The following is an 18231-nucleotide window of genomic DNA, read 5'->3' as shown; positions in this document are numbered from 1 at the left end:
AATAATAGCTTTCCATTATTTGAATTGGGCAGACTCTGCAGCCTTCTAACTCCAAGAGCTAATGCTTTAAGCTGCCTGAGCATTGTTATGCGTACAAAATCAATTAAGTGACTAAATAGGTCATTTACAGCTCAGCGGGAAAATATGTGATCATGTTTTGTGTATGTGTGTGTGTGTGTGTGTGTGTGTGTGTGTGTGTGTGTGTGTGTGTGTGTGTGTGTGTGTGTGCTTTATCTTTCTCTCCAGCTATATTGAGTAGATGTGAGGATATTTTTTTTGTTATTTTAGTTTAACTTTCTTTACACAAATCTACTTTATTCAAACTGTGTTTAGACAGACAAAGTAGATGCTCTATGTTTTAGAAAATGTTTAAATCTTATAAGACAATTATAAATACAGTAAAAACTACATATGAGAATACATGTTAAAATAAAAATGTTTTGAAGTGGGACCCCTGGCGGTCCAAGAGACATATTTGAAAACCACTTCGTTATTCCAAACTTATCACCTGTGAGTCACTGTGAGTCAGGTTGCTAGGTTTGTCGCTTGAGTGAGTGGGTGGATGAGTGGGACGCGGGGAGGGGGGGAGGCGGGACGTACAGAAGTTGTTCATGTCGGGAGAGCACACCGCGAGTCCAACCTCTCCACGCACGGGAGCGCAAAGGAAAATGTTGCTTGAATCTTAAGGCTTCTGAAACGTCTGTAGTGGGTTACTACCCAGACTTCCATCATCAGCATCTTCTTTTATCCGCAGAAAGCATCGTCAAGTGCCGATGTATCGATGAATTTCCTCGGGAAACTAACAAACGTCCTCCTGCTGGTGTTCCTCGCAGCGCAAGGTAAGAGACACAGCGCGCCGCGAGTCGGTGCCACACTCGCAAAAAAGTAGCATTATACTCGTTACATTAGGAATACCATCACCATATTAGGGACTAATGTGAATGTTTTTTTATACCTTGCTCGATACATTACTTTTAAGTTATCTTTAGACACCCTCCCACCTCGAGTTACCTTCCCAGTGCGCGTCTGGATGAAAGATCCGTGAGAACAAACAGCAATTTTAACCCAGCCACTAAAATAAGTAACCAAGCGGAATCACATTCAGCGTGGTGATGACAGATGCAAACATGGCTTATTGCTGCAACCGGCAGTTAAAACAAAACTGTTCAACACACATAAATTATTCAGTTTTTGAACGCCCATGAGCAAATCAAGAGCTGATCTAATGTGTGGTCCTGCTGGCTGCTCCTGCAAAAACATATGCTCCCCACGTGCCTGTGAATAATAATGTCCTATATTCTCTAGAAACGTGTAGAGTCACTGTTGTGTTGCAGGGAGGGACTCAGGGTTGAGTTTCCCTTGTAGATGATGATCTGTGATCATGTCATGTCTCATCCCCCTGAGCTACTCAGAAGTAGCCATCCATGCACAAAACGAGCCAACACATGGATGACATACGTCCTCCAGTTGCAACAGCTCAATGACTGTCAATGTTGATTTCATCCCTGGACCCTCCACATGTGGAGGGCTGGAGGAAGCATCCCCCATAGAGGTCAGGGGGCAGGGTTAGGTGCATCATGCATGCCATGGAGCTGTATGGGTTCATTGTCTTGATTGATCCTGATGAAGCATTAACTGAAGTGCAAGATTCTCATTGCGCTTGTGTTTTTGATTTAAAGTCTATAGTGACATTAAATCACAGCCAGATCACTGTCAGGTTGTCTGTATTGTGTATTGAAATACATCTATTTCCTTTCTCTTCTTTCCAAAACCCCCTCTTCACATATTTTCTACTTTCTTAAATATCTGGTTCATGTAAGGCTGCCAGTCTCCTGTGTGCTTGAAACAAGTAGATTTTGAAGTGGGGTCCTTGAGTGGCTCCCAGGGTATCCAGAGCAGAACAAAGCATAGATAAATGCTCTAATGCTGCATTCACATGTAACTGAATGGTTATTTTAATCCTGAATTTCATCTCATTTTAAGTACACAGATGCAGGTTTCTTGGGAGAGCGTCGCACCGATGGGAACATAATGGTTCTCTATCTATGTGGAGGATAAAATAACTTGCTTTAAAGTGGTAATACTTTTTTTGGCATCATCTTTGTTTGAAGTGCTTACTGATGTTTTTGCGTCCTAACACCTGTCAGTCAATCTTTTTCTGTGGATTTCTGTTGCGGAAATTTGAGTTTCTATACTGTCCCACAAAGGCAGAGAGCAGTAACTATAGACGCACCGAAGAAACATTTTCAGGCTGTCTGGCAAACTTTGTGACAGATTAAAAAGTTGTGATGCCTTCATTTGTTATGCCTGTAGGCTTATTTGTTTGTCTGCCTTTTGTTAATCTTCACAGAATGCTAGGGGGAAATAGTATCTACTAACAATACAGCTTTTCTTGACCATTTAAACGAAGAAAATAAACTTAAATTAATTGTCTACGATCCATCGCTCATAGGAATGAAATGTATCTTTGTTTTGCGAGGTGTCCACCTGTCTTTCTACTTTTAATATTTATATCAAACTTAATTAAATAAATCAAATGACAGTTTAACGGTAAACAGTAGCTTAACGGTTAAAGGTAGCTTAATGTCAGCATTTTATATAAATTCCACTATAGAGTCAAAAGTTGATATAGCAAATACGCTATGCTCACTCTTTGTTAAGCTTGTTACCATTAGCAGAACTGGGGTTTTGTTCCCCATTACTGCTTTATTTAAGTAGCTGTTCGGTTTTAGCTTTTAGCTAAGGCCAGCTTCAGCTATTTAACCAGCTAGCTTTCACTTAAGCTTTTTGTTTTATGACTTATTCCAATGGCATTATCATTTGTTATATACTAAGACAGATGTCAAAGGTCAGATTCGGGTTTTAACTCAATTTTGACCAACTGTGTTGTGACTGTTTTTTGTCTTTTTAATGCTCATCCTAAAAGTCTTCGTTGGTTTGTCCTGTACAACCCAGAAACAATGTGCTTTGAGCAAAATGTGGGAGGTAATTATTCTGGCTATAGGTTGAATCCCTGCCATGTTATAATAAATAGTTTTTAAACTTTAAAGCCCAGAGTGCAGCAGTGAGTTTGTCCCAGATGTGGTACCCGGAGTCCACCCGTGGAAGCAGCACTAAGTGCCTCCGTGTTTTCACGCTCCAGTCGACATGTGAAAAAAAACTGGCTTCACACATCCTGTAACCTGATGCAGACTCAGAGTCGAGGGGAAGGGATGTCACTTCCTCTGCCATTCACTTCAGTTCGAGAGATTTGCTACAGCCGACTGCTTTGTTGCTTCGCCCTTGAACTGGGCGAATTTCAAAAGGAACAGAAGCGGTGGCGGGAAGGCATGGCAGTGTCAATACTCTCCACAATAGAACAGATTTAGCTCAAGTGAGAGGGAATGTACTGTGTCCTTGCTTGTTAGAGGTGGTTAACTTGGTTATTTGAGGGGGAAAAACCCAGAAAAATGGAAGGATTTTGACCTAACCTTCCTATCACCCACTCTTCCATCCTTCCCTCAATCCCTTATTGGCTGTGTGGGCTTTTTTTATGATTCTGTCTAGGGGCTGTGTATGCAGATAAGTGCCTGAAAAACACACATTGACACACACACACACACACACACACACACACACACACACACACACACACACACACACACACACACACACATACACACACACACACACACACACACACACACACACATACACACACTCCCAGCGGGGGTGCGATTAGCGGGCTACAGTAGGTTTTGTCTCATGCCATCAAGGATCAGGTGATTTGTCCCCATACCAGAGGAAAAGCTGATCCTGCGGAGCATGGGATTGGGGTATTCTAGTCGAATCTGGAGTAGCTTGGAGGTAAAGAGTGAGAGATCTGTACAGCATTTACATATGACATTCAAAATAAAGTTACAGCTGGTGTGATAGATTATAGTGCACATCAGAACATTTCAGGACAAGATAGTTTTGGTAATGTTTCAGATTGAGGGATTGAAATGTGTGAAAGTGCATGGTGCATTCCCCCGCAGCCTGCATCATCTCTAGCAGAAAGAAAGAGAATTGTCCAGCCATGCCTGCATTATACTGATCTGATCCGCATTATGTTTTAGGCCTGACCCTTTATCTCACTTTACAGTGCTGTTTAATAGGCTGCAGATGCATGTTGACAGTGTAAAGAGGATCTGCCTTTTTAAACAAGTTCTGCCCAAGAGAGTAGCAAGTGCAGTGCAGTGCTAATAATTCAAATTATACTCCAATGAAGAAGAAGTCGTCCTCACAACTGAGTCTTCACAATGATGGTTGTAGTGTGGCCAACAATCAAACGCTCTTTTTTTCACCAGCATTTGAAATGGTTTATATTAAACCCCTGTGGCTTCTATCTAAGTCTGCTTGTATGGAGTTGTCTGCTTGCATCATGGTATCATCAAACATATTTTCTCCTCTGCCAAACTTAAATGCTCCTATGAGCTTAGGAACTACAGAAAAGCTCTCTGGTTTCTCTCCCAGAAGCAATATATTTGCATTAAAGTCTGAAATAAGCAATCAGTGTGTATGTGTGTGTTACTGTGTGTGTGGCTTAAGGATCCTCTTAACGCGATTGTCGTGTGATTATTGCAACTGAACCCCCCTCCTGCACTCATGGTGTAACCACCCCAGGCAGAGGACTTATTCCATCCCCCCTATGGATTGGCTTAAACTATCAGACTCCCCTCCAACCAACACCACACACACTCTCTTCCACACACATACACAGACATCCTCCTCCAGACAGCCCTGCTGCCTGATTCCTCTGAGACATCCTGGTCTTCGGTGCTTGTGATGCACTGAGTCACGCTTTAGGATGGAGGGAGAGAGAGTGATAAGTAAGCAGCTAGAGAAGAGGTTGAGCAAGACAACAAATGGATGGAGGACAGGGATTCTTCTCCTCTTTATCTATTTACATTTTCTATTGACTGACCTCAGTTTTCACTTTGATTTGTTGTTTGTAATCCATGTGTTTGCTTATGTGTCCTAAGCACTTTGTGTCCGTAAAACTGACACCACACAATGCAGGCTCTCACAGGTCATAGCATTATGTATTGCTGTTTCTAGTTACCCTAAGTTAAACCAATTAGGCCTTCAAAATATGTCATAGCTTCCTTATCGGGATGTTTGGCAGTACCTTAGCAGGGTTACCTAGAGTGAGCCTGAGCCGAAATTGTCGCTAACTTCATGGCTAAACCCCGTCACTTTAATCCGCAGGTGCTAAGACACGGGACACTTAGCTCGGGTCTTGAGAAGTTGAAGCAGTTATTCATCAACAAATGAACTGTACAGACACTGACGGCTACACAGCTGTAATTCTATTTCAACTGCACATTCACTAACATTACAGAACCTTCGCACTTAGTATAGTCCATATTATTTATAAAAGAAAATCCATTATATATTATTTATTCCATAAAGGAGTTCACTACTTGTATAACACATTTTAGTTTTAAAAAACATCTTAAAAAAACATATTATCTAAATCTATATTAGGAGTGGTATGCTAGGGGATGGAGAGAGGAGATGGCAGGTTAACAAGGGGCATCCCCCTAACAAGGGGGGTGGCATCCCCCATCATATCGTCGACTGAGTGCCTGGTTCCATTCACTTACCTATGCCTGGGTCATGAAACATAGCACTGCCCAGCATCCTTTCTTTAAGAATTTCCTGGAGAATATTGTCATTTTGCTAAATCTTACGTGTAGTTTGTCTCATGACACCTGAGTTACCTATTAATCAAATCAAATCAAATCAAATCAAATTTATTTGTATAGCCCAATATCACAAATTACACATTTGTCTCAGTGTGCTTTACAGACTGTACAGGATACGACACCCTCTGTCCTTAGACCCTCGCATCGCACAAGGAAACACTTCCTAAAAGAAACCATGTAAAAAGAAATATTACATGGAGGGTCAGTGTAACACCTACACTGTAGGAAAGATATTGTTTCCGAATGGTTTGAAGTGAGGGGGAGAGATACAAGATTTGCTGTGGACTGGCCATAGAAGCACAGAGGTTTCCACAAATCTTTACTTAATACTGATTCAGTAAATGCTGCTGGCATGCAGGATCAATAGGCAGCAGAAGTTCTCAATTATCTGGAGCTGCGACTGTTTCCACTCCAGACAGACAAAGCTCCCAAACTGGGTTTCTAAAGTGTCTCTTTCATTGTTCAGCTCCAGCTGCAATAGGAACCTCTAGAAAATTTGAATCTGTAGCTACTTTTATTCTTCAATATATAGTAATCCCAGAAGTTAATGCTGATTATCTGTCACATGGAAACACATTGTTGAATCTGTTATTCACATTTTATGTAGAATATTATCTCCTTAAGAAGCTCTTCTTCTCTTTCCCTCTCATCTACCTGTTTGCCTGTTGGCTGCCTGACTGTCTGTCTGCTCCCCTCATTCATCGCTGCTGTGGATACATTCACTGGAAGAGTTCAAATGACAGACACAACATCTGAATTTTTCTTCTTTCACATTTCTATTTTTAGGGACATTTCAAAGAGGCTTGTGTTGATGACTGTGTTCACTCTGTGTCAATGCTATAGCATGTTAATCTCTTTTTATAATGGATGAACGTCCCTTTGCTTTTCTGTACTTGACACCCCACGTCTGTCAATCACAGTCATTATTGGGCTGATGTTGTTTAGTGTTTATGGTCAACATATTATGGGAACTTAAATATGCTGTTTCCCCATTATTAGGGTTAGGGTTTAAAAATAATAATAATTAAAAGTAGAATTTACTTACAATATCTTAAAATACAAACAGATACTCCCACATATTCATCCAATCATGAATGGTGAAGAGCCATTGAATTTCATGCATCAGTGAATATATGCTGTTCAAAGTGATTAAAGGTGAGTGGACATACTGTATATACACAAGAACATGTGCATCCACACAGGGGCACACACTGTTCTGTATTGTATATAGGCGAGCCCTCATACATGAACACAGACATAGGTTAAAACATAAACCATATGCTTAATGGGATGCACAGCACATGCAGTAATCACTGTGTGTCCTCTTGTGCGTCACTCAGCATGTCACAGTCAGGCCATCAGAAACCCTGGAGAGCGAAGACACGCTATCTAGCTGTTCTCTGCTTATTCTTGCTGTCGCGTTTCTCCTCCTATCTCCTCTCTCAGCTGTTTCTCTCTCTCTCTCTCTTCATATCTATTTTCCATGCGCTCACACACACTGTCAGCAGTGTATGATTGGAGGGTAATTAGTGTCCACCACTCGCTCCCAGCCTCATCCTGTTAAGCACATGCCTGATCAAAGAGCCTCCCACAGGCCACAGATTTCTGCAGCTTTAGGCTCCTGTAGCCACGAGAGACGGGGACAGACTCACTGTTTGGCTTTTTACATCTAAATCAATGTGGTTATTTAAGGAGGAAATGCATGACTGCTTGATTTGGCTTCATTCGCGTCAGAACAAAGCTTCATTATTTTGTTGCCACATCACATAGGCAGGGCAAGGAAAGCGTGCACGCCTGTTAAAATGAGACATGACTGTCAAGATGATTTCATGTGATTTATATAATCAGAAGCAAAGACTGTTCTGTCTACAATGTTTAACAACTTTAAATCTTGAGTCCTGTAAAGTGATCAAAAAAAAGACACATTTGGTAGCTAGCAGCGTGGCTGTACAGCAGGGATAGCAACGTTGGTTGGTTCAACACTTTGGCTTGAAATATTTCAACAACTGTGGATTAATATGAAATGTTGTACATACATTAATGATCCCCAGGTGAAGTATCCTAATGACTTTGGTGATCCTTTTTCTGTAGCCCCATCGTAAGGGTTTTGGGGTTTCAAGTGAGATGTTTCAAGTATTGCCATGAGATTTGGTGCAGACATGTATGTCACCTCTCAGGATGAATAGAAATAACTTTAGTGATTCCTTTACTTTTCATTTAGCTACTTTTTATCAGTAGCAAATCAAAATTTCACTTTGTCGAATACTTTGGTTTATCACCATATACCTGCAAAACTAATGGCATTCATATCAATCTCATCTGTACTTTGTGTTTACTGCTAGTTAGCAAATATGAGACATGTTGGACATGGTAAAGATTGTATCTGCTAAACCTCAGTAAGTTAGCATTGTCGTTGCAGCTTGGTAGCATGATGACGCTAGCATTTAGCCTGAGTGCAGCCGTAAAGAGACTCCAAGTCTTGCTTTAATGTTAACATTGCTCGACATGTTAGCCCCTGTTATAATTGATCAAAACTTTATGAATTATTATGTTGTAAATATAATTCCACAGCTGAATCAGTTGAAATGACTTAACTTTTAACTTTAACTCCTAACTCCTAAATGCTCTCAGTGCCAAATAAATGAAATCCTTACATTAAATGCCAGAGAGTGCAACGAGCAGTGTGTGTGCTGAATCATGTGAGGTGAAAGGGCAAAGGTTATAATTAACTTCCTTTAAATTAAGTCTCTTCAGAGGCAGAACAAAAAATGGAATTAGAGGAGTGACACAGTGGTCACAGTGAACAAAAGGTCCAATTAATTGACTGATTATAATTGCCCTGGTTTCCCCTCACCCAATTAGAGGCTTAACCAACTTATGTGAGTGCAGCGAGACAGGGAGCAGCGGGCAGTTTTCAAGGCAGGTACCAAGAGCTGAAATTACCCAAGCGTCTCAAGAGAGAGGCCTTTTCATTAAGCTTAAAGACTCAACTCTTCTATGCCAGTGAACTCAGAAAACTTCTTGAGAGTTTTGAAGCCACTATAGTATAACACAAATTCTTACCCAAAGAGAGCTAGATCTAACGGGTCATTCGCTTTTAGTTAGTTAACTTCTTAAGACAATTCTGCCTGACAAAATGAGACTAACAACTTCACTAAAGTAAGATAAAATCCCCAAATTGTTCTGGCTACATTGACTTCATCAGGTGATTCGTATCATGGTGGTGAGTTTGAGGAAAGATATGCAGTGGAAAATGTTTGGGGAAATAAACATGATAGGGGAAAAGCTTTACCTCAGTGGACTTGATAAATAGCTTATGCCTCCGCTGTTCTTCGCCCCACTGTGTGTGCTGGAACTGAAATTTTTATATTTAGGGATTAAGGGGAGGGAGTGATACAGATTTAAATTTTATTGCATGTGTAATATATGGAGATACATTAGGTCATTGCATCCCTTTTTCTGCAGCATTCTGTTATTTTTATGTATGTATAAGTTATGTTGGTCTACGTATTGTCTGTTTGTGTATGGTCATTGTTTTATGTGCACCAGATGTTGTGATTATGTAACTGTTGAGAGCGTTTTTTAATTTTTAGCTCTTTGAACTGAGTCTGCCCCTGAGCTGTGTCAGTCCCATGTGAGGTTAAATTAAAATAGTTATTGAAACGTGTAAAATGTAAAAAGCTTAAGAAGTGTGTCTCTGGCACATTGTCTGACATGCTTCGGATTCAGATTGCCCCCCAAATAAAGTAACAAGGGACAACATTTAATCACATTTTTATTTCCCCGGCCCTGGCAAAGTCTGATTTTGTAAACAAGAGCAAATGAACAAGTCTCCCAAAATGAGAAACCAGACAAACTCTAATCTGAGACGCCTGAAAGATATTCATCTGTGTTTACTCCCAATGGAAATAAATGGACGAACAGCTTTATGACTTTACTGTATGGACACTTATTATGAAATATTTGTTTCAGCATAAAGCTTCTTCAAAAATAGCTGTTTTATGAAAGTACCATCCTACTGAAAGTCCATTTTTATTTAAGGTATGTGAATGTGTTTAATATAGTAGAAATACTAAAGTCCAGCCAAGCTATCTTACTTTAACTAGTTTAGTAGTGTTCATTTTTGATCTGTCACCAATGTGGCCTAGATAGCTAGCTTTTTCTGTGAAAAACTTGTGGGTGCACATCTATGTAATCTTAATGTACGTAACCTACAAAGTATTAATGTTCCTCCTTGTACAAGGTTCAGTATTAAGACATACAGACATTAAGATGTGATATCTTTGAAGATGATGACGAGTAAATTCACAGTAGGTTGTGAACCAAGGTCTTGGTATATAGAGAGTTAACTGACTTGTGCAGAAAGAAAGTGTCCCATTAAAAGACTATGTTTTATTTAGTTGTTGCCAAGGAAACAAACCTGTTCAGTGAATGTGGCTATTTGTGTGTATATGGGTTGTGACCTATTTGCCCTTTTGGTCGGTAAGTGCAAGTTTCGGGACTGTGTTGAATAAGGTCCACTTCTTGGATTTAAAGCTATGATGGAATTGGTTGGCCTCCGCTTTAACAAAATGAATCAGTCAGTTGGACATTTCAAGGGCATACACTGATGTTTCAAGTGCGGACATTGAAATGTCAAGCTACACAGAAGAAAAGGGTAACAGAGGAAGAAGGCTGTTCAGCGAATTAAAGCTAAAACATGAAAATGCCACAGGAAAGATGGGATGAAGACACAGGGGAAGTTAAAGGAAGAGGGATTATGTTCTTTGCAATGTTATTCTATGATAATGTACTGTATAGAGGGGTTTGTGTTTCTGAGCTTGTGCTGGTGGTGAGAGTGTGTGCTGTCCCAACTGAGGCAACATTTTCTGCATGGGCAGGCGGTGTGTCTATGTTCCATCCCAGGCACCAGTCTTACTAGAGGCACTTTTCCACAATATGACCTTCAGTCCAGGCTTAAAAATCCCTTCACACACACACACACTCTTCTTCAGACACACTCTAGCTAACGGCACACCCTTCTTCTTTTTTTAGCTCAAAGCATCTTGTATTTGGACATTTCCTTGCAGGCTTTGCCTTCCCTCAGTAAACAGGCAGTAGAAACACCTCTCGAAACACACTTCAAACTAGGAAAGCCCTCACTCCATCCAGAACAAAGAGGTATTGATTGAACAGTTAAAGGCTAATTTCATCTAAAGCCATACATATTCACTATCCTCAGTGGAATCTAAATATGCATATAGGCTTATTTCCCCATGATTGCCACTGTGTGTGTTGCTTAGGTTAGCTACAAAGTGAAAGTGATAGTGAGCAATAGATGAAGCTGTTCTGGAGTCAATGTGGATTCAATAAGAATCTGTGCTTCATTGTCTCATTCTCTATCTCTCAATTTCTTTTGAAGAGCGAAACATTTCTAAAGACTTGCTGGGGAAATGAGAAAGTAACGTCCATCTCTGAATCTGTGGAATATATTCTTTAGCAGACACTAATGTTAAATATATTTTAGTGGCAGGAGGTCAAATCAAGTTTACTTACACTCCATGACACCCATATTTGAATACAGTAAATGTAAGATGACAATTTTCAACTTTTAACGTTTAGTGAGAACTACAAACATAGAAAAATATTGATATAAAGTCTGATTTAACTAACTAACGATACTACAATGACATAAAAGTCTGCTATGGTCCCCGTAGGCCGCCATTGTAAAGACATATCTTTAAATCCATTGACAAAACATCTAGAATGGCACACAAGGGCATATTACTGTTTAGCTTGTAGATAATTGAACTGTAAATATTCTTTATGTATAATTGATTTCACTGACCTTGACCATCTTCACTCAGTTACCATGGAATCTTTGAAAACAAACCCATGTATTTAAAGGTTAAAATGATTTTTCTTCTTCTTTTTCTCATTAGGCTGTTTTTCATCTAAAGGGGAGGACAGATTGTTCCGGAGGTTGTTCAGGAGGTACAACCAGTTCATCCGACCAGTGGAGAATGTATCTGATCCAGTCACAGTGGAGTTTGAGGTCTCCATGTCTCAGCTGGTCAAAGTGGTACGAGTAGAGAAATAACAACTCGTTGTCTCTTGGTTTATAAAAACGTGCTTTTCTCTTGGCGACTAATTTCTCCATTTTTTCTTTACAGGATGAAGTGAATCAGATTATGGAAACCAATCTGTGGCTGAGACATGTGAGTGACGTTTATCCGTTATGTGATGTCATTACTGATGCAACACTATTTTTACTCATGCTAAGTTTTGTTGATCTTTTAGGTCTGGAACGACTACAAACTGAAATGGGCCCCTATTGAGTACGATGGGATTGAGTTCATCCGAGTTCCATCTAATAAAATTTGGAGGCCGGATATTGTTTTGTACAACAAGTAAGTTTTAGTGAATAAATGCTACTTTCTTTCTTAATTTCTACTCTTTTTCGTACATGCAAATTACATTATTTCATGCTCTATCTTCTGACCTTTTGTGTAAAATTGTACATTTACATTTCTCACAGTGCTGTAGGTGACTTTTTAGTGGAAGACAAGACCAAGGCTCTGCTGAAGTTTGATGGCACCATTACCTGGGTTCCTCCAGCTATTTTCAAATCCTCCTGCCCCATGGATATCACCTACTTCCCCTTTGACTACCAGAACTGCTCCATGAAGTTTGGTTCCTGGACATACGACAAGGCCAAGATCGACCTGGTGCTCATTGGCTCAAAGGTCAGCGGGAGTCTCTGGGTCACAAGGGAGGGATCCTGGCCAATGTTGTTCGATATGGCATGTTTATAACACAATATATTTTTATTTTTGTGAGAATTTATAGAGATATTATCAGGAAGGTTTCAGTACTGATTGACAAATACCTTTTTATGTGCTCACATCATCTATTCACACAAAATGGGAACAACTTCTGTTAAGTCCCTTCACTTTTACGCCAGAAAACTTTTAGTGAGGCGTCGCAATTAACAAGTGCCACCTTTTGAATATTTGAACTATCCACTTCTTTTCTCTCTTTGAACTGATTGATATTCATTTTCACACACAGAAACTGTCTTAGAATATATTTTCCTTCAAAATAACTCCAATCCACTTCACATTTGCATTTCATCAGGTGAACCTGAAAGACTTCTGGGAAAGTGGAGAGTGGGAGATCATCGACGCACCGGGATACAAGCATGACATCAAGTACAACTGCTGCGAGGAGATCTACCCGGACATCACTTACTCCTTCTACATCCGCCGTCTGCCTCTCTTCTACACCATCAACCTGATCATCCCCTGCCTCCTCATCTCCTTCCTCACAGTGCTGGTCTTCTACCTCCCGTCTGACTGCGGAGAGAAGGTCACCCTGTGTATCTCTGTGCTCCTCTCCCTCACTGTGTTCCTGCTGGTCATCACTGAGACCATCCCTTCGACGTCACTCGTCATCCCTCTGATCGGCGAGTACCTCCTCTTCACCATGATCTTTGTCACGCTAAGCATCGTCATTACTGTCTTTGTGCTGAATGTCCACTACCGCACTCCCATGACTCACACAATGCCGGAGTGGGTGAGGTCCGTGTTCCTCGGGGTGCTGCCCAGAGTAATGCTAATGAGGCGGCCTATAGACCAGGGCTGCTCCTCCCCTGGCAGTATTACAGGAGGAGGAGGAAGGAGCAGCAGGGGAAACAAGAAGAGAAAGAACAGCATAGGAAGTGGCTCAGGAAGTGTAAGTATTGGGGGTATCACTGGGGGTGTAGCGTGTCCATCGCTGGATGGTGGGGCGGGAGGAGGAGGAGCGGCCGCCTCAGCAAGTGGTTCCATGAACTGTGTGGAGTACGGCGAGATTAACCGTGACCTGAACCGGGATATGAACAGAAGGTGCCCCTACAGAGGCAAGGAGGTACCGACTCCTGTCCCTCCCCCAACAGTGCCGCCACCTCCCCCTCCCCCTCCTCCTCCTCCCCCTCCTCCCCCACAGGCACCACCGACCCAGGGGCCCCAGGAGTCAGAGTTGCCCAAGGTGCCGAGGCCACTGAATGTCACTTCGCCTGTCAGCGCTGTTGTTGCCTTCTCCGTAGTGTCACCAGAGATCAAGCAGGCCATAGAGAGCGTGAAGTACATCGCAGAGAACATGAGGACTCGCAACAAAGCCAAAGAGGTACAAACGCAAGCTTCATTTGCCTGTGTTGAAATGATTAGAAGATATATCCCTAGAGATACAGAAATGTACTTATGGTCGCCCATTTATCTTCAGAAGTGTAACAATTGGATTGTCTCCTTTCTTTTGAGTGTAGGTATCTCTCAGCAGTCCTAAATTGCAACTGCAAACATTCACATAAACAAAACCTTGATCTACTAAACTTATGGAGACGTGTTCTTATTTCATGTTCCTTCGATGTAGGTTTCATAAGTCGGCACTTAGAGCAAAAAAAGAAAGAAATACACACATTTATTTACAAAAGTAGTAAAATATACTGACTAACTGTGTGAAATTATTAATCAGTAGATCGGTGGTGTTTGAGTGTGTGTGTGACTATGTGGTGGAAGGCGTCGTGAAGTGCCAGAAAAGGAGTGAGAGAAAGAATGCATTCCTGCATTCGCCCAGTTGCCCAGTTAAACATTAACATACGACAACAAAGCTGTGCGTGTTATCTCTGCAGCGGGTGAATGTCTACCTAGCGAAAATAAAAAGTGTAGAAAACGATTTCCACTGTTCTATAAATGGAGTGTAAAGCTGCTTGTTTGTTGCAGATGGAGGGCTTTGTGTATGCCTCCTGCACACTCTGGATGGCCCTGATATGTTTGTTGCTTCAGCTCCATCTTTTCTTAGCAAAGCTGGGATCTTACCTTTTTTGCATGCAGAATAGCCTCCTCTATAGGACACAATGGCATTATGGTCAGGGCAGCCATGATCCTATTGTCCACACCTGACTAATCAAAGTATACGCTATACCACACACAAACACATGCTAGCACACACACACACACACACACACACACACACACACACACACACACGCTTTATACCCAGTGATGCCTGTAGTGTTGAAAGTGACATAACTCTATCTGCACATATCATGAGCGTAAAGGAGCAGGGAGAAGAGACAATCTTATTTTGCCCGCCCCTTACACAAAACATAAATAAACAATAGAACTAGATGGTCTGTCAATTACAGTTACTTAACAAATACTCACAGTAACATAAGAAAAAGAACACACATTTCACAATTACCATTAGGCAAAGGTCGCGTGCATGAAAGCAGAGTGCTATTGCATATGAATTTGTGTGCCATAGATATTTTGTATTTTTTCTACTTACACACACACCTAAATTTCCTTCCTTTCCTCAGGTGGAGGACGACTGGAAGTACGTCGCCATGGTCATCGACAGGATCTTCCTGTGGGTTTTTGTGACAGTGTGTGTGCTAGGAACAGTGGGACTCTTCCTCCAGCCTCTCATCAGCTTCTTAAAATGAGGAACTCGTCTTTGTCCCATCTCTTTCCCTCTCTCTTTGTCTAGTTCTGTCTGTCTCTGTGCCCCACTTGAATTACTTTGGGAATTATCCCTCCTGCAGCTCTATCAAATCAAACACTGAACTGTCTTCTTTCTCCTTCTCTGGCGTTTTGTCTCTCCATGTTCTTCTCTGGGACTCCATCATCAGCCGTCACTTCTAGCTCTCAGCTGTCTGTTTCCTCACATGACTTCTCCTGATTTCCCCATCTCATCTTTGCCTTGCCCTCTCAATGTGCACACAATGCTGTTATCCAGTCTCCTCCTCCCCATCACAGTTTTTTTTCTGACATGATTATCACATCTGCTCTCCTTTCCACTTTCCCTCTCTCTGTTTTTCTCCTCTCCTGTGCCATAATATACAGCTTATCTGCTCACAGCGGTCTTCTCTCTCACATTGTGTTCAATCTTCTTTGCATTTCCACTCTGTGTATTTTACTGAACATGTCCACTCAGTCATTGTTATTGTACAGTATGTTTAACAATGTCAGGTAAAAAGTAAAGTAATAATTATTATAATGATCGCTATAGAAGAACTTCTTAACATACACATTGCTTAGAAAGAAGAATCTGAATACCTTTGTGAGTTTTGAAAAGTAGGACTTTGTCATTGTAAGCCAGTGCAATAAAAACAACACACTTTTGAGAAGTGCGGTTCAGTATGTCCATCTATGATTTCTAAGTTAAAGACAAGTACTGACATTAGGTAATAATATGTATGATGTTGTGATGCGAAGGTCATTTGATGGCTGCCATTTGCCTTTTCTTCTGTTGTGAGTCTTCTGTGTTTTCCTGTACATACGTTTGTAAAATACAAAAGAGTTATGCATGGCTTCTGAGAAGGATGCTGACTATGGCTGTACACAATGGGATTTCCACACTAAGTATTATTTATGCATTGCACATGAGTGCACTACTTCACTGCAAACTTACAATGTATAGAAACACTTTGAACTGCACAATGTAGATTAAACTTGTAAAAAATATATAAAAAGCCAAACTGTCTCATGTTATTTAATAATAAAGAAGGTCCTGGACTCAAACTGTGTGGCGGTTGTGAACTTGTCCCTGGATCCCTGAGGGTTTGCTCTGATGTTCCACTTTCCTACTAGACTGTAGTCAACAGCAGCTCTAGTACCCTGCGTCTTGCTGAGCCATGTCAGAGTCAGAGGGTGCCGAAAGCAAATGGATAGACGTGGATATGAAAAATGTATAACGTGTATAGAACACATCTTTTTAATGATAAAGTCTAAGAGGAAGAAACCTGGAGGAACATTTTTTCATGTCAAGTAAATGTTTTATATTACATTTCAATTACAGCTAACCTATTATGCAAAGAATATTGCAACATATGTATCAATGTAAAGGCCTAATAGGAATTGTTCATAGCAAACAATTGATGGAAAAACAGTTGTACACCGCTTGAAGTGATTGTTTCCTGATGTTTAGCAACTCAGAGCAGGTCTGGTCATATGCATAATTATTGAGTTTATGTACTAAACAATAAATACTATAGTATTGAGGCAATATGTTTGCTAATTTATTTATCAGGAATTAGATTTTTTAATGTGTTCTCTAGCTCTAGACACACGTAGTTTTACTACTTACTTACTAATCTGACCTTTTGTTGAGCTTTAATACTATGTGCAAATATAATTTTTTTTTTTAAAGCAAAGTTTTGCATAGCTGTACAAACTTCAGTTGTTGACTTCTTTCACTTTTGGAAGTGTTAGTTTTAGCAAACAGCACACGAGCCAAATATCTGTCAGTGGCAGATGGATGATTCTGGTGTCCTGATGATTGTTTCTAAGTCTCTGTGTTATTCAATGGAGGGTTTGTTAGCCATAGCAAGCACCAGTGCAACTAACAGCGATACACTTTGAGACTGGAAACTCCTCTGAGAAAATATGGGTGAGAGACTGAATGAGTATTGCTCACACACAATACATCTTTGATCAAGACATTTCTCCACCAGCTTCTGCAGCTGGGTCTCACAATTACAAGAGCAGACTTGTAGCAGGCAGGTGGTCATGTCTTTTTCTTATTTGGTCAACTTAACGAGTTTGTGGCCGCTGATCACTGAAAAAGAGAAAGACATTAGGACCACAGAGTTACAAATTGGGGAGGAGTGCACAGGAGCAGGGGTGAATGGTCTTTGTTAATTTATTTTAGATAAAGGTCAAAGTTGTATCTGCCACATGTAAGTAAAGAAGAGGTTCTATTTATTCTAATAAAATGTTTTAATGATATTATTATTAATATTATCATCACTATCTAACTTTACTGATCATTTTATTTTACTGATGTCTTTTATCCCTCATTATTTTTGAAGCACTTGAAAAGTCATATATAAATAATTTTATTTTGAAACAAATAAATCAAAAATTAAAATAAATATTTTGAGAATATTCGGTTGATCCTGGGGTTGAGGTACTTTTTAAAAATAATTTCTAGTTTTGGATATTACAACCACGTATTGTCGGATTTGTTTAACAACTATTATTTTAGGAAACATATTTTTCAGAATCATCTCTGCAATTTCAGGGTGAACTGTATAGTTCAATGTGCTACTTGAAGAAGGAGCTCGGACACACAGTCACACATACTGATGCACATTGGGTGAAGTGGCCAAAGCTGCATCTCCAAAGCAAACACACAGCGAAGCATTTTTCCTTTGAAGCTCCCCTCTTTCTCGGACTTATCCCTCTTTCCCTCTATCAAAGGTCACGGGTGAGTCTGAATCTGCCTGTCAGCACTGACACACACACACACACACACACACACACACACACACACACACACACACACACACACACACACACACACACACACTAAAAGTCCTTTCCCCCTCCAGCCAAACTGGAGTCTGACTCCTGGCTTTGAATTGATTCACCCTGTGGCTCCTAACAACCACTCACAATAAATCCTAGCGAGTTCTGAATGGACGTGTACATGTTTGTGTTTGTGTATATGTTGAAAAGGTGAAGAGGAAGATTACACATGT

At 40.6% G+C, this 18231-nt stretch overlaps 1 protein-coding gene across 1 annotated transcript; it reads left to right on the top strand.

Moving 5' to 3' along the window:
* The first annotated feature begins 643 nt into the window (after positions 1 to 643).
* On the top strand, positions 644 to 16259 carry LOC115014892 (neuronal acetylcholine receptor subunit alpha-3-like). The gene is made up of 7 exons (XM_029442014.1): positions 644 to 839; positions 11651 to 11790; positions 11882 to 11926; positions 12009 to 12118; positions 12247 to 12454; positions 12846 to 13874; positions 15067 to 16259. Exons 1-7 carry the CDS (start codon positions 782 to 784, stop codon positions 15190 to 15192), a joined length of 1716 nt encoding a protein of 571 aa, XP_029297874.1. The 5' UTR covers positions 644 to 781; the 3' UTR covers positions 15193 to 16259.
* The last annotated feature ends 1972 nt before the right edge of the window (positions 16260 to 18231 follow it).

Source organism: Cottoperca gobio, chromosome 10 (genome assembly GCF_900634415.1).
Source record: "Cottoperca gobio chromosome 10, fCotGob3.1, whole genome shotgun sequence".
Classification (NCBI taxonomy): Eukaryota; Metazoa; Chordata; class Actinopteri; order Perciformes; family Bovichtidae; genus Cottoperca; species Cottoperca gobio.
Note: the sequence above shows the minus strand (reverse complement) of the source record. Positions and strands in the feature narration are given on the sequence as shown.

Bases quoted from the DNA above. Each gene is read 5' to 3' on its own strand.
- LOC115014892 (XM_029442014.1), top strand. From the start codon at position 782: ATGAATTTCCTCGGGAAACTAACAAACGTCCTCCTGCTGGTGTTCCTC. The intron at 12,119-12,246 runs GTAAGTTTTAGT...CATTTCTCACAG, and splicing joins GATATTGTTTTGTACAACAA to TGCTGTAGGTGACTTTTTAG. The intron at 13,875-15,066 runs GTACAAACGCAA...TCCTTTCCTCAG, and splicing joins CTCGCAACAAAGCCAAAGAG to GTGGAGGACGACTGGAAGTA.